Source organism: Haliotis asinina, chromosome 4, assembly GCF_037392515.1.
Source record: "Haliotis asinina isolate JCU_RB_2024 chromosome 4, JCU_Hal_asi_v2, whole genome shotgun sequence".
NCBI classification, from domain to species: domain Eukaryota; kingdom Metazoa; phylum Mollusca; class Gastropoda; order Lepetellida; family Haliotidae; genus Haliotis; species Haliotis asinina.
In genome coordinates this window covers 49,436,504-49,450,009 of record NC_090283.1, presented here as the reverse complement: position 1 = coordinate 49,450,009, position 13,506 = coordinate 49,436,504, and the positions used below count along the sequence as shown (strand labels likewise).

The 13,506-nt window shown below is 39.4% G+C and overlaps 1 protein-coding gene across 1 annotated transcript in view; it reads left to right on the top strand.

Annotated features, from left to right (window-relative positions):
- The first annotated feature begins 1,628 nt into the window (after positions 1-1,628).
- Positions 1,629-13,506, top strand: part of LOC137280981 (uncharacterized) — a 228,091-nt gene continuing 216,213 nt past the window's right edge. Inside the window, exons 1-4 of the mRNA XM_067812150.1 lie at positions 1,629-1,720; positions 9,589-9,649; positions 10,303-10,601; positions 11,401-11,533. Coding sequence (XP_067668251.1) covers positions 9,616-9,649; positions 10,303-10,601; positions 11,401-11,533 — 466 coding nt within the window. The 5' untranslated portion in view covers positions 1,629-1,720; positions 9,589-9,615. The remainder of the gene's footprint in view (positions 1,721-9,588; positions 9,650-10,302; positions 10,602-11,400; positions 11,534-13,506) is intronic.

Sequence of the window (13,506 nt, the reverse complement as noted above, 5' to 3'; positions counted from 1 at the left end):
CTGAGACAAGTCAGAGTATGGTATACGATAGTATCTGAAAAGATTATCACTGTAGTATATGAAAAGATTATCACTGATTATCACTGGCATCAGACAGGGATTGTGTATTGCTCACTGACGGTACGTTCTAAGACTGATATTCTACGCCTCGACATACTGCTATTTCCAGAGTAATAACCGCGTTGAATCTCCTGCATTTGTTTGTTAAGCGTGTCTAATGGCATTGGGATTTCAGTCTCGTTGACATGGTTGATAGGACCATTGCATTCAAGTTCTGTAGACCAATTGTCTTGATAAAGATCACTTGACTGTCTGATACAGTGTGCAATGTAAGCAGATTACTGTCATGCAGGTAGGCTATTTCCGTGTGCAGTATTCAGCAATAAGTTAATAAATCCAACTTTGACAGTAGGTCCAATATCCTTCACTTTCACTCTCGGCCTTTAGTGGCCACAAATTTATAAATTCGATTAAGAGGTAACACTACAGCAGCAGAAGGCAAGTTGTTATTTATGGTTATTTATAATCACCGGATTGTCCAGACTCGACCTGAATACAAACAACATCGCACAATTGCAATACCGATGAAACAAATACGTGCTCATGATATAGACACAATTTTACAATCGATAATTTCTTTTGAGTGCTTAAAGAGTTTTGACGCTTCTATTTGCTAAAGGCACAATTAGGATAAAGTCAACCCCTCACTCCAGTACAATTACATACGTAATAGGTCGCAGTTGTGTTCACACATGTTTTGAGGACCACTGACAACAAACTGGATGTTTCATTATAGATCCTCCGACCACCAAGAAGCAATTAGTTCTCTGGAGAAGGCTGAAGAAGAAGAGGAGGAGGCGGAAAACGTGCAGAAACAACGCAACTCTGAACATATCTACCATGATATAGATACAAATGAAATGGGGCCAGTTATTGTGTTTCTCTAGACTTTGGCCTGCTGAGTGTGTAGTGAATAGATGTAGTTAGTCACAACACTATGAAGTAACAACGCAGAGATGTTTCCCAAAGATTGATAGATTTTGCAAAACACTATTGTATTTTGGAAACTTCCCCGTAAACGGTTAAGATTTTTTAAAGGCAAGAAGCTGAGAATCCACAATCAATAACAGAACCTGAAACGTAGAACGATGCACTGCCATAGTGTTTATTAGTTCAAAATAGACCTACTGTAATGTGTTCGGCACACACTTATGTCTCAATGTAAACTGTTTGATATGAAGGTTAGGAATAGTTGCAAAAGAGAGAGAGAGAGAGAGAGAGAGAGAGAGAGAGAGAGAGTGCTCACACGGACACATTTGCTGAATCATAAGTATGTATCTTCAGTTATAGAGGAAATGAGGACGATTTATCTATCGATCTATCCGCACATATGCATGTATATACCTACACGTATATTCATGTGTATATTTATGTAATTGTGTGTTGTTGTGAAAGACGACAGCAATGTGTTTACATCCTGTCCTTTCAAAGAGAAATTGGTGTACACGTATATGCGTGATTCTAGGTAGTTATGGAGAATGACCCTGAAAACTGACCTGCATTGAGCACGTCTCATATATAAACGCGACGCGTTTTGTACTTCACGCATAACAACTGGGACCCAGTAACTGACGTAACAGACAAGTGGAGCGATAAATACTTGTCAATAAAAATGGATTATACCAATGGAGGATCTCCTTGTGCAGTTGTGACATGAGAGGTAACTGCGTTTTAACGCCAAACTAAATCTTTCAGTAACTGTTATCTCTCTCTCATTCCCTCGCACTGTTTCACACTTTCCCTCACGCCGCTCTCTTTCTCTCACGCTCTCTATCTAATGCTTTCTCTCTCACACACACTCTCACACACCTCTCTTATTCTCTTCTCTCTCACGCTGCTCTTATATTCTCCTCTCTCTCGCTTTCTCAATCTCTCACAGCACTCATTGACTCTTTCTCACGCTCTCTCTCCCACCCACGCTCTCCCATCCACACTCTCACACCTATCATTCTCTTTTTTCTCACTCTCTCACGTGGCTGTCTCGGCGGAACTCATGGTCTTTCTCACACCGCTCTTTCAGGCGTTCTCTTACGCTTTCTTTTCCACACATGCTCTTTCTCTCACACACTCACCGCTCTCATTCTCTCTTCTCTCTCACGCTGTGATCTTTCTCTTGTTTCTCACGCTGCGCTAATTCTCTTCTCTCTCACGCTTTCTCTCTCTTTCTCATTCTCTCATCTCATTCCCTCATGCCCTCTTTCTCTCCGACACACACCCTCTCAAGAATCGTTCGTTTGGTTATTTACATTTCACTTCCAACTGAAGAGTTTGTTTAGTGTACAGATACAGTAGTTTCAAGTTCAGTCGACTTGCTTTGTCGGGATACGTGGATTTCCATACATGTGTCAAGGTGATAGTGGCAGTGCTATTTATATATGTCAAGTGCTAACAAATATCGTTCAGGTGCATTTTTACTTTAGCATGAAGCGTGCAAGCCGATATGCATATTCTCCGGGAGAAGAATGTATTCCACGAGAATCCGTGTATTATCAAAAGCCGGAAAGGGGCGCACGGTGTATTCGCGGATCTATAAATCGTTGATCTATAAATAATATGCGCAATTGATAACAGTACCAAGCGTTAATAGGAATGTTTATGTCAAAACCCTGTGAAGACTTAATTTTAGAGCTTGGCGTTTGTTATATGCTTGTAGTTATGAACACGGTGCCCCATGCTCCCGTCGCGAGCCAAGTGTCCTCGTTTTCGGATATACCCAATAACTTGTTGTGTGTCGCAACGGTTGGTTAGGGTGACCTCGACTTTCATTGAACAGCTCTGTGATCTTTTTTTGATGGGTCATGCTTGAGTGCTTGATAACGTGCAGTCTGACCGACATCTGTATCATTATGGAGGAACACAGTTTGTCGCTTGTGTTAGCTGCTGAACATATGAGACATTATCGTTATGATAATAGTCATGTGAGACCCATTTCGTGTCTGTCATATAAAATAACATGTCTCAGTCTTTGACCTTTGAATGTGACGGTTGAGTCACGATCTGTGATTATATTTAGGTGCGCACTAGGTCTGTTTCAGAATCACGTTTATGATGAGAGAGGCGGTCGGCATAGATTGGTGAGCTCATGATCAATTTTAAGATTACACTTCAAACGGAGATTGTTGTGGCGATCTTTATCAGTACGGTTAAGCCTCAAGATCATAAAAATACTTATCTTCTTATGCAGCTGGCTTGCAGCCTAGCATTATGTGAAAATGACATTTATGAAAGCTACGGTGGTTTCTTGGTTTCAGTAGTTCACATTCAGTCGTGCTACTAATCCAGATAAAGGAGGGTGCACATTTAGGGTGTATAGCAGAATGCTCACCACGATAAAATTAGAATTCATAATACAACAATTCGAAAACTTCAGATCCTAGCTATCCTCGTATCATAAGAACTAATTACACTTTAGAAAAATGTAGGTGAAACTTCTGATTACTGGCAAGATGTGAGCCAACGTTCATAGTGTCATGTCAGTCTGATGGTATAGTTGTGTCATGAGGATCATCCAGATGAGCATATGCTCTTACTCCTAATATGACATAGGGCATAAGGCATTCTTGTAAGAGTGAATAGAACAACGTGTTTTTATCTAGAGACATCACTAATGGCTCAACTATATGAGCAGATATTCTTTTTCTCGTTATATTTCTAGATCTCTATAGCAGAGAACTCAGGTTGGTTCATCGGTCCGATTCACGCAAACAAGAAGACCAGGTCTTCCGTTGCAAAAAATTAATCAACCGTTTTGCAAACATTCATTTCAGTAGTATAATAGGGCCGATGACCCCCCTTTCGCCGGAGATGATTAATATGCGTCAAACGCATTATTATGCAAACGAATGCCTCACACATCAGTGAAATTATGTGAATCGTAGCTATATGTTGCATTCAGAACATGATGTTTTAAAAGTAATGGTTCGAATTGCTAAAAAGTTATGAAATCATACTGAAATCAAATTGTAAATGGATATTTTACGTGGATTTGCCTTTACAAGGATGAGTCCATCCCACACAAACGCTACACCCTCCTGTTATCAATGGTATGAATGGGGGTTCATAGATCTGTGAAGTTTGTGTCAATCTCTGTCTAGTGACAACACATATCATCATCGAGATATATGAAGATTTCATTTTAAGCATAAACTGACTAAACATACAATGGGCTGCCTCAGAGTGTCTTGGGATCTTGCTCCCAGTTGTAGTAGAAGAGGTTGTCGAGATGTGCATCTCCTAAATGTTGGAGATAAAATCTTCCTGGCACTGCTGCGTGTGGCTGCAGGAAGTCTGCTGACGAGGAAAGTTGTTTCAATGGCAAACATAATCAGGTGTAAACAATTATAGACTGGTGATGAGCTCAATACCAGTTTTAATGGACAACTGAAAAGTCCTATTGACCGAGTCTGAGGATAATATTCTCTTTCGACGGTCCATAAAAGCAGGTATTTATCGAATTCACCAGTCTATAATGCGTTCTAAAAACCAAAACAAGTCTATTGGGTCAAGAAAAGTAAACACTAGAATGATGTCTTAGCTTGACGTCATAGTAATACAAGCCAATATGACTTTTGGTTCGTACCTGGGTTGGAGTCAGTAACCGCCTCTAGGTCAATCAGGTAGCCGGAAAAAATATGCTTACGTAATAACAAAGTTATTGGTGAAGTGCCATGAATCAAAGACAAGGCACAAAGATGCCTATTTAATAATCTTTGAATATTATGAGATGCTGAATGTTCACCTGGTTATGGTTGTGTTGACCAAATTACTAAGCCTGGTATGAGAAATTGGAAATCTCATGTACATGAAATTCTAGTGTGAATAGTTTTAACACTTTTGTTTATTTAAATTGATATATTGTGTTGAGAATTGTTTGTGAAAGTGTAGTTTATTATCCGTATTGTTTTCGTCTCAAATTATTACAAATGTTCGTGAAGTATATGTAGTTGTGCATTATTGTAACTTTGAATAATCCCCACAGTCTCTATACCTCCAAGGTAAAAATGACGTTAACAGTTTAAAATCAGCTTTTTTTGCCGCCATGTCGCTTTTGCTTTTACGTTTAAATAAACATTGTTTTCAGTTGGAATGCTGTTTGTCATGATCAGCACCCTTTAAATATCTGTTATCGACAGGTTTTATACTTTTTAGAAAAGAGATACACAGTCACAGGTGATGATATACCGTGCACACACCTACTACTACTTTAGGCAACTATTGCGGCATTTTGTTTTCAATACTGAAGGTTCCAAATAAAACTATTTTAGGTAAGAATCCTATTTATTCACAATCAGCGCTCTTTGAGTGTCTTAAAAAGTGTAATTTACACTACTGTGCACACATACCACAATTGCAGTTTCATGGGTTTAAAACACTTTTTTCAGTTTGGTATTGTCGTAACTGGGGTTTAGTTCTTAGTAAGTCCTATTGCCAGTTACTTATTACGACGTCCGTTCCGCATTGTCGGGGGTGATCAAGTTACATACTCGCTTGGTCCGTCCGAGCTGCTACGTCTATGAGTGAGAGGATGTCTGACGACCGGGACTCCCAACTATCCCCATTGCATTCGTGTACTGGCACTCTGGCAATACACTGAATAACCCAAAACGAGGTTCTATACTCACATAGGTTTACCCAATCCCTCTCTTCATTACAAGATGACATTGCCTGGACAACCAATTGTCACAATTTGTCTCTAGATATTACGGATATATAAATGGACTGTAGAGAGTTAACCATATTGAAAGAAACATCATCGAATGTCCTAGCAAAATCCTCGAACCAACAATAAAGTTTAACCTCTGGATAAATGACCGAAGGATAGATATACATGTATTATGGATTGTTAAGTGATCAATACGGAAACCTACCTCTGACGCTACAGTTTTAACATGTTTCACAAAAATAATAACTTAACCTCCTGTTTAGTATATATAGCTAAAGCTTCCAAATAAATAGGGAAATACCTGGAGTGTACATTACCATTCTTATGTAAAGGAGCAATGACTGATCATGATTCTGGAAAGCAATCATTTTTAAACATGACACTGTATGTGATATACTGTAAGATATGGTACAACCATGCTCACTGTATATTGAAAAAAAAATAATGAACTCCTGAGAATTTGCCACACCTCAGTACTTCAATGTCGGTTAAAATTTCCTCCTGTGTAATATGAAATTCTAAAATAGAGTCATCACATATTACCGTATGTACAAGCAGCCTTTTCGTGTATGTTAGAGTAGTCCGAGCTGCTACGTCGGGGGGTAGGGGTGGGGGGATAGTCGACTCCTCGTCTGTCTATCCGTCCGTCCGTATATCATTTTGTTTCCGGAGCATAACCCAAAAACCGTTCAACATTTTTAGACCATAATTGATAGATACAGTAATCTCAAACTATTGTTGTGCCTTTGGTTGTTTACAGATGTTTGCCATTTTTATTTTTTTTGTTTGTTTTTTCTATGGAACGTTTCGATCTTAGTCAAATGGCGGGGTAGGTCCGTTCAATTTTTTTCTGCAAAACCTTGATAGATATATCAGTCAGAAACTAAAGTGCTGCCTTTTGCTATTTACAGATTTTTCTAATTTATTACTTTCTCAGTGTCCATTGAAACATTTCAGACTTCGTCTCAAAATGGAGGGATGGGCTTCGTTTCCGGAGAAGAACTCAAAACCCGTTCAATATCTTCGGCAAAACTGGGCATATATATCAGTCAGAACCTACAGTAGTGCCTTTTGGTATTTACAGGTTTTTGTGATAGATTATTTTCTCAGTTTCCATGGAAACGTTTCAGACTTTGTCTCAAAATGGAGGGATAGGCTTCGTTTCCGGAGCAGAACTCAAAAGCCGTTCAATATTTTTCTTCAAAACTTGGAAGATATGCCAGTCAGAACCTAAAGTGGTGCCTTTTTGTTATTTACAGACTTTTGTGATTTATTGTTTTCTCCGTTTCCATGGAAAGATGTGTAGCAGACCCCAGACTGGTGCCTTTTGGTATTTACAGGTTTTTGTGATTTATTATCATTTTCAGGGTTGCAATGAAACGATTTGGACTTTGTATCAAAATGGAGGGATGGGCTTCGTTTCCGGAGGAGAACTCAAAAACTTCTGAATGTCTGTCTGAAAAAATTGGCAGATATGTGAGGCAGACCCTACAGTGGTGCCTTTTGCTATTTACAGATTTTTGTGATTTATCATTTTCCATGGAAGGGATTCGGACCAAGTCTAGATAGGGAGGGATGGGCTTTGTTTCTGGAGCACAACTCGAAAGCTTCTCAATATTTTTCAGCAACGCTTGCCAGATATGTGAAGCAGACCTGGTGGCTTTTGCTATTCGTTTCCGGATCACAACGCGAAAACCATTTGGTATTTTTCGACAGATCCTGGCAGATATATGAGACAGAGATCTTGAAGGGGTGCCTTTTGCTGTTTACAGACATAAGGCATTTATATTTTTATGCTTTCCATGGAAACGATTCAAACAGTCTAAAAAGCATCAAGTAACCTTGACTAAAAACGTTCACTTCTCGTATTCTACCTCATGGAATAAGAATCAAACCAGTCCTTTCTACTGCTAATACTGAACTAAAAAGTATATACTCATGGAAAAAAATAAGGGAACACATGTTTCTTAGGGCAATTCAAAATTTCTGTTTACTAACTTCAGCGCCGTGTGTTTTCGTGAAAAGCAGTTAACTCAAAGTCACCATAATGCCTTACATGCATCCTATCTTTACTACATCCTTGTGCACTGTCAAACACAACGGTTAAAAACATTGTTAACATGGCGAGACAGTACTTAACTTTGGCATAGAAATGGGAGGCAATTGGCATGGTTAATGGTGGAAGCTCATTACGACAGGTTGCAACAACTTTTCACAAATCTGTTAGCGTGATATCCACTTTGGAATCTCTATAGAGCGACTGGTGACGTCAAAATGAGGCGTGGTCGGGGACGGAAAAAGAAAATCACAACACGGGATGACCGGACCCTACGCCTTATTGCTCTGCGCGACAGGTTCAAATCCTCCTCCAAAATCAATACGGAATTCAGGAGAAGAACAAACGTCAGAATTTGTTCACGTACAGTCTGCCATCGCCTTAAATCGGCTGGTCTAAAAAAACACCGTCTGTTGGTTGGAATCAACATGACTTAGCAACACAAGCGCCTGAGACTGCAGAGGGCACGGAACCTTGGAGGAAAACCGTACGTCAATGGAGATACACCATGTTTAGTGATGACAGCAGGTACACACTAGACCATAATGACGGTCGAATTCGAGTTTGGAGACGCGTTGGGGACGTCACAGTGCCTGCACCATCAAACAGCATGATCGTTATGGAGAGGGCTCTGTTATGGTGTTGGGCGGGTTTCCCCTTAACCACAAAACAGATCTTGTGCGTGCTGATGGCAGGATAACAGGTGTATGATATCGTGACGAGATCTTGAACCTGATTGTGATCCCCTTTTGTGGTTCGAATGTTCGAGTTCCAGCATGACAATGCCCGCCCTCACATCGCTCATGTTTGTGAGGACAGACTGAGGGCTGCAGGTGTCCGGGTGTTGCAATGGCCGGCTAAAAGTTTTGACCTTAACCCCATCGAACATCTTTGGGATGTTTTTGGCCGCAATGTTCGGGACAGACCTGTTCAACCCAACAATTTGGATGAACTTTTCGTGGCTCTCCAGGAAGAATGGCGTAGAATTTCGATTGGTACCATCCGTACACTCATTCGCAGCATGCCACGACGATGCCAAGCAGTTCTCCAGAGACATGAGGGACACACCCGATATTGATTTTCATCACTTGACATAAGCCTTTTCATCTGTATGAACTTTTTTCTTAATGTTTCAAAGATTAAAGTCACAGTTATTTCATGCGTTCCCTTAAATTTTTCCATGAGTATATATCTCCTTTTCCTTTTCCTCCTCCTTCGTAGTTGGTGAGGCAATAAGTAGAACTAACATTGAGCACATGTAAGAAGTCCGAAATTCAATCAATTACAGTACACACAATTTGATCAATTAAAAATACCTACATGACTATATTTATGGATGGATCCAATGATGGAGGTGCCGCTGCTTGTGCCAGAGTCAATGGATCAGAACAATATCTTCTCGATTACCAGCTCTGTTTCCACGCAGAATCAGCCGTTGCAAACGCCATGTAAAAAGCTCTCAAATATATAATAAACTTTCCAAATACACACATTAAAAGTGTAGACACACGCATAGCGGCTTGCATCTCTTACAAATAGTCTTAGAAAGACATAGAGACCCAAGGGTTACTTTTTTACATTTTGTTGTCAACTATTGGGTCACCATTGGACATCAAATCATTCGAATACAGTAATGCAAAATGATAAAATCCAGAAAAGATGACATAAATGTACACATATATAAAATTGAATACGCAAATAATGTCGTTTTCTAAACACAATTCTCCATGTGGATATATACGTCGTTTCTGTACTGAGTTCCATCGTGAGTTATATGTTGCAGCCTCAAGTATGTTTTATCTTTTTCAAGAGAAGAGAGCAAAGATTAACAACTGACATGACCTCTGTCTACCTATATTTCGTAGTATTTGGTGAGTATGTCGTTATTTTGGCCAGTCGAGGATGGAAACATATTAAAAAGATAACAGTAGTTGTAATGTGAACACGCCATATGTAATATCAAAGAATAATAATATAGAAAGACAGAAGTAAACCCGTAGCAGATGATCTATAGCCTGTTTTCATATTGTATCCTTAATTACTAGTTTACAATATATCTGTGATAGTCTAGTTCTTATACAATTTTTCATTGACAGGTGTTTAAAAGTTATAAATCTATAACATGTTTTAGTCACGATATGACTGAAATGTTGCCGATGTGACTTGGAGGTTTAGCTCACCCGTTCACCTTAGAAGAATGTTTTATATTTATGCTTCAAATTACAGACATGGCAGTGCAGCTGCTGCTATCTCTACTATTTTTCTGCTTAGCCAGTCTCAGTGGCTTGACATACGTTTGTGTAGTTTAAATTATTTAACACGTACATTACTTTGGCGGGGCTACTGGTAACAAGTGCTGACGTAATGGGAAAATGTCTGATCTTATAGCTGTTTTCCATTAATCCAGTCAGATGTTTCCTTGTGCTCCAAGTGAGCATTGCACAGATATGCAAGACTGGTTAATCTCGGATTTATTATTTGTGACTGTTGATTTGGTTCAAAGTGAATAATTCATGTGTTGCAGTACCAGGAATATTTTGCGTAAACCCTTGTCCCCCGGGGTTGTATGGAGAGCTTTGTGACAAGCATTGCAATGTCAACTGTCGCGCCCATGTCAACAAAGAAAGATATTGCGATAAAGACACTGGAGACTGCTCACTTAGTTGTGTCTCTGGACGGTGGGGCAGCCAATGCAATTTTCCTTGTAGCAAGAATTGCGTGGATCGTGTATGTTTTCAACAAACTGGACAGTGCACGAACGGTTGCACAGAAAACTACAGAGGATATCTGTGTGAAGAATACATAGGTAAAATAACAAAGTTTGTATAATCGTGCTTTCATTGACAAAACAGAAATCGGAAACAACCAAGTTATCACACTAACTATTACACATGTTTACCAAGATGTGTGCTGCATATGGGAGAATATGTGCCGGGCTGTAGCTGCAATGTTAGTTGTTATGACTGCAACTGTTTTTAGCCGTGTTTACATATCTACAGTAAAAACACTTTACATCATAGGAGTCAAAGATGCATCTCTGTGTTCTCCAGAAATTACAGATGGCTACTATACATCTGACAAAGTCACATTGTAGAAATATCTTAACATTCCACCATACTAGCACTTTTCACGTAATATGCCTTTTCAATTATGCCATGCATAATTCTGTAAAACATATAATATAATCATGTTGATATTCCAATGAAACATTTTAGATTCAGGGGAACACGGGGGAATTAAGTGTGTTTGTCAGCATCACGGCCATTGTTTCACCAACGTGTAAAACATCAGTTGGGAATTGCATCAGTTCTAGCATTCGCGACTAACGGGATCGGGTGGTCAATCTCGTTCACGCACATTGCATTATACTAGATCAATATTTATGATTATCTGGATTATTTGATCCAAACTCGATCTTATTTTGTGCACCTCGCCGCCATTAGCTCTAATGTTTCTTCGTGTGGTGTTTAGCAAACAAACTAGCAGCGGTTATTCCTCATATGTTTTCATACAATTAGCTGTTTAAATCGGCGTCACAATCTATTAACTTCCTCTAACTTAAATTTGTTTGGAGAGCATTCAACATACAGAACTGTTATTGAATTCTGCACCTCATCTAGAGATATCAACCGAAACACCAACAGAAGATCCACCAGAAAGGACACAGTCACACAAGCAAGACACTACTCTCCCCATCCTCACCTTATCGTTAATCATCGTCATCGTCATCGCCTTCGTCATCGTCATCGTCGTGCGTTTGTAAGTTCCTATTCGATTCGAATTATCACATTCAGGTTAAAAAAAATATAACGTCACTCTTATTTGCTGTGAATTGCTATCTATCTGTGTACAATATACTTCCTTGAGAATTCAGAATTTGGACCCTTCCCCGCAATTCATGACGGCCGTCAGAACTCTCCAAATGCATCTCTGATCTCGTTTGGTGGTTTATTGTGTGTCATTCTATCTTGATCGTTTGTCAAGATACATTTATCAATCACAGGAGTGCATTGTCCTTAAGAGATTTTTCCCGGCCGTTTTGTTATCGCTTGATAAAAATAAAAGTATTAAACATAAAAGTAGATGTACTCGTACGAACAGTACAAATGACACTGTCTCAGGCGCGAGATTATGTGTACACTTGTTTACAAGCTTGATGGACCTTTTATTCAACACTCGAACCAAAACGCAAAGTTTAGATTTGTTTTGTCGTGTGCATAGGACAAAGCATAAAATCTGTCAAGTCATCTTTTTCAAAGGATTTGGACACTGTCGGACCAAGGAAGGTTACATAATGGTTCGGATAATCAGCTTCGGTGACTTGGTTGATATGAGTCTACTTCTTTGATTAGCATTTCTAGAAGTTGGGTAGATGAAGGATGAGGACTATTTTATTGATCTACAACTGCTTTAATCCGTATAGGCGACGTTTCGACATAGATTCTACTGCCGTTATATAGAAGGGATGTCTGAGACGAAAATGTGTTGTTTATACAACAGAAGAGGTTGATAACACAGATAGGATACAGGATTAATATAATTAGGTAGATGTTCAAGATGTACATGGTTGTATACATGTGGAATTATAAGGATGTTGACTGGCAGCCAATAGGGAGTGATGTGCATAGGTGCTTTATTGGGCGATAAGATACTGTTAGCAACGAGGTGATGGACATAAGAGAAAATAAGGCATCTCGAGGGATAGTGGGAACATGAACGTCTGCTTGGACAGTTCTTCGCTTGACATAGTGGTTAGTAAGAGGGTTAGTTGTTTGCGTTCTTAATGCCCCGCTCAGTAATATTCCGGCTATACGGGGGCGGTCTGTCAGTAATTAGGTCTGGACAAAACAATTCTGTAATCAGAAACATAGTGTTCTTTTGAGACGTTTGGTTTAGTTTGTTGTAGATGGGGTACATTCCAGGATTCTGAGACGCGGAATAAAACACCAAGATTGTTGCTCTTACTTAAAGAGTCGCAGTTTGGTAATTGTGTTGATTGACTTTGACCTCTAGATATTCTCCAGTAAACTAAACAATTACCAAGCTTTGCGTATTCTTGAGTGTACATGCTGGCGTCGGCTGTGATATTGCTTCTAAAATAGGAGACTTCTTGAAATTAGTCGATACTGTGACTTGCAGTCTTAGTGGTCGTGTAGATTTTGCATTGATCTTAAGGATATTGGTCTTCTCGGTGTTGATCTTCAAGTCAATCGTTTCTCCTGCTGTGGCAAGGTCTTGCGGTTTGCTTTTGATGTCTGGTAAAGTTGAGCGAGCAGGGCAATGTCGCCAGCAATGTCAATACCTTCTAGACTTTTGGTCAAGTCTATTTAGTGCCGTGTCCAAGCAGAAGGAGGAAAGGGGAGGGGAAAGGATACGGCTAGCCTTGTTTTGTTTATGGTCAATTCACATGTGACAGGCCTCGCGGTTGTTTTACAGTATTTTGTCACTGAATTGGCAGTTCCATTTCAACAATAGTCTATAAAAAGATTTTATCATGATAATATTTAATCATCTCTAATATTTTGATGAAATGTATGACACCAAGTTCATGTTCCATTTTGCATTTGTTTCAGGCGTGCCATACATCGGAAACATTAGGGTGAGTGGTTTGCAATTTAAAGTCACATCAAGAGTATTTTAGTAATATGGTGACACTGAGAATTGTATAATGATAATCTTCGGCGATGTGAATACATGTCGACAAAGGAGAGTAAAACATTAGGCAATC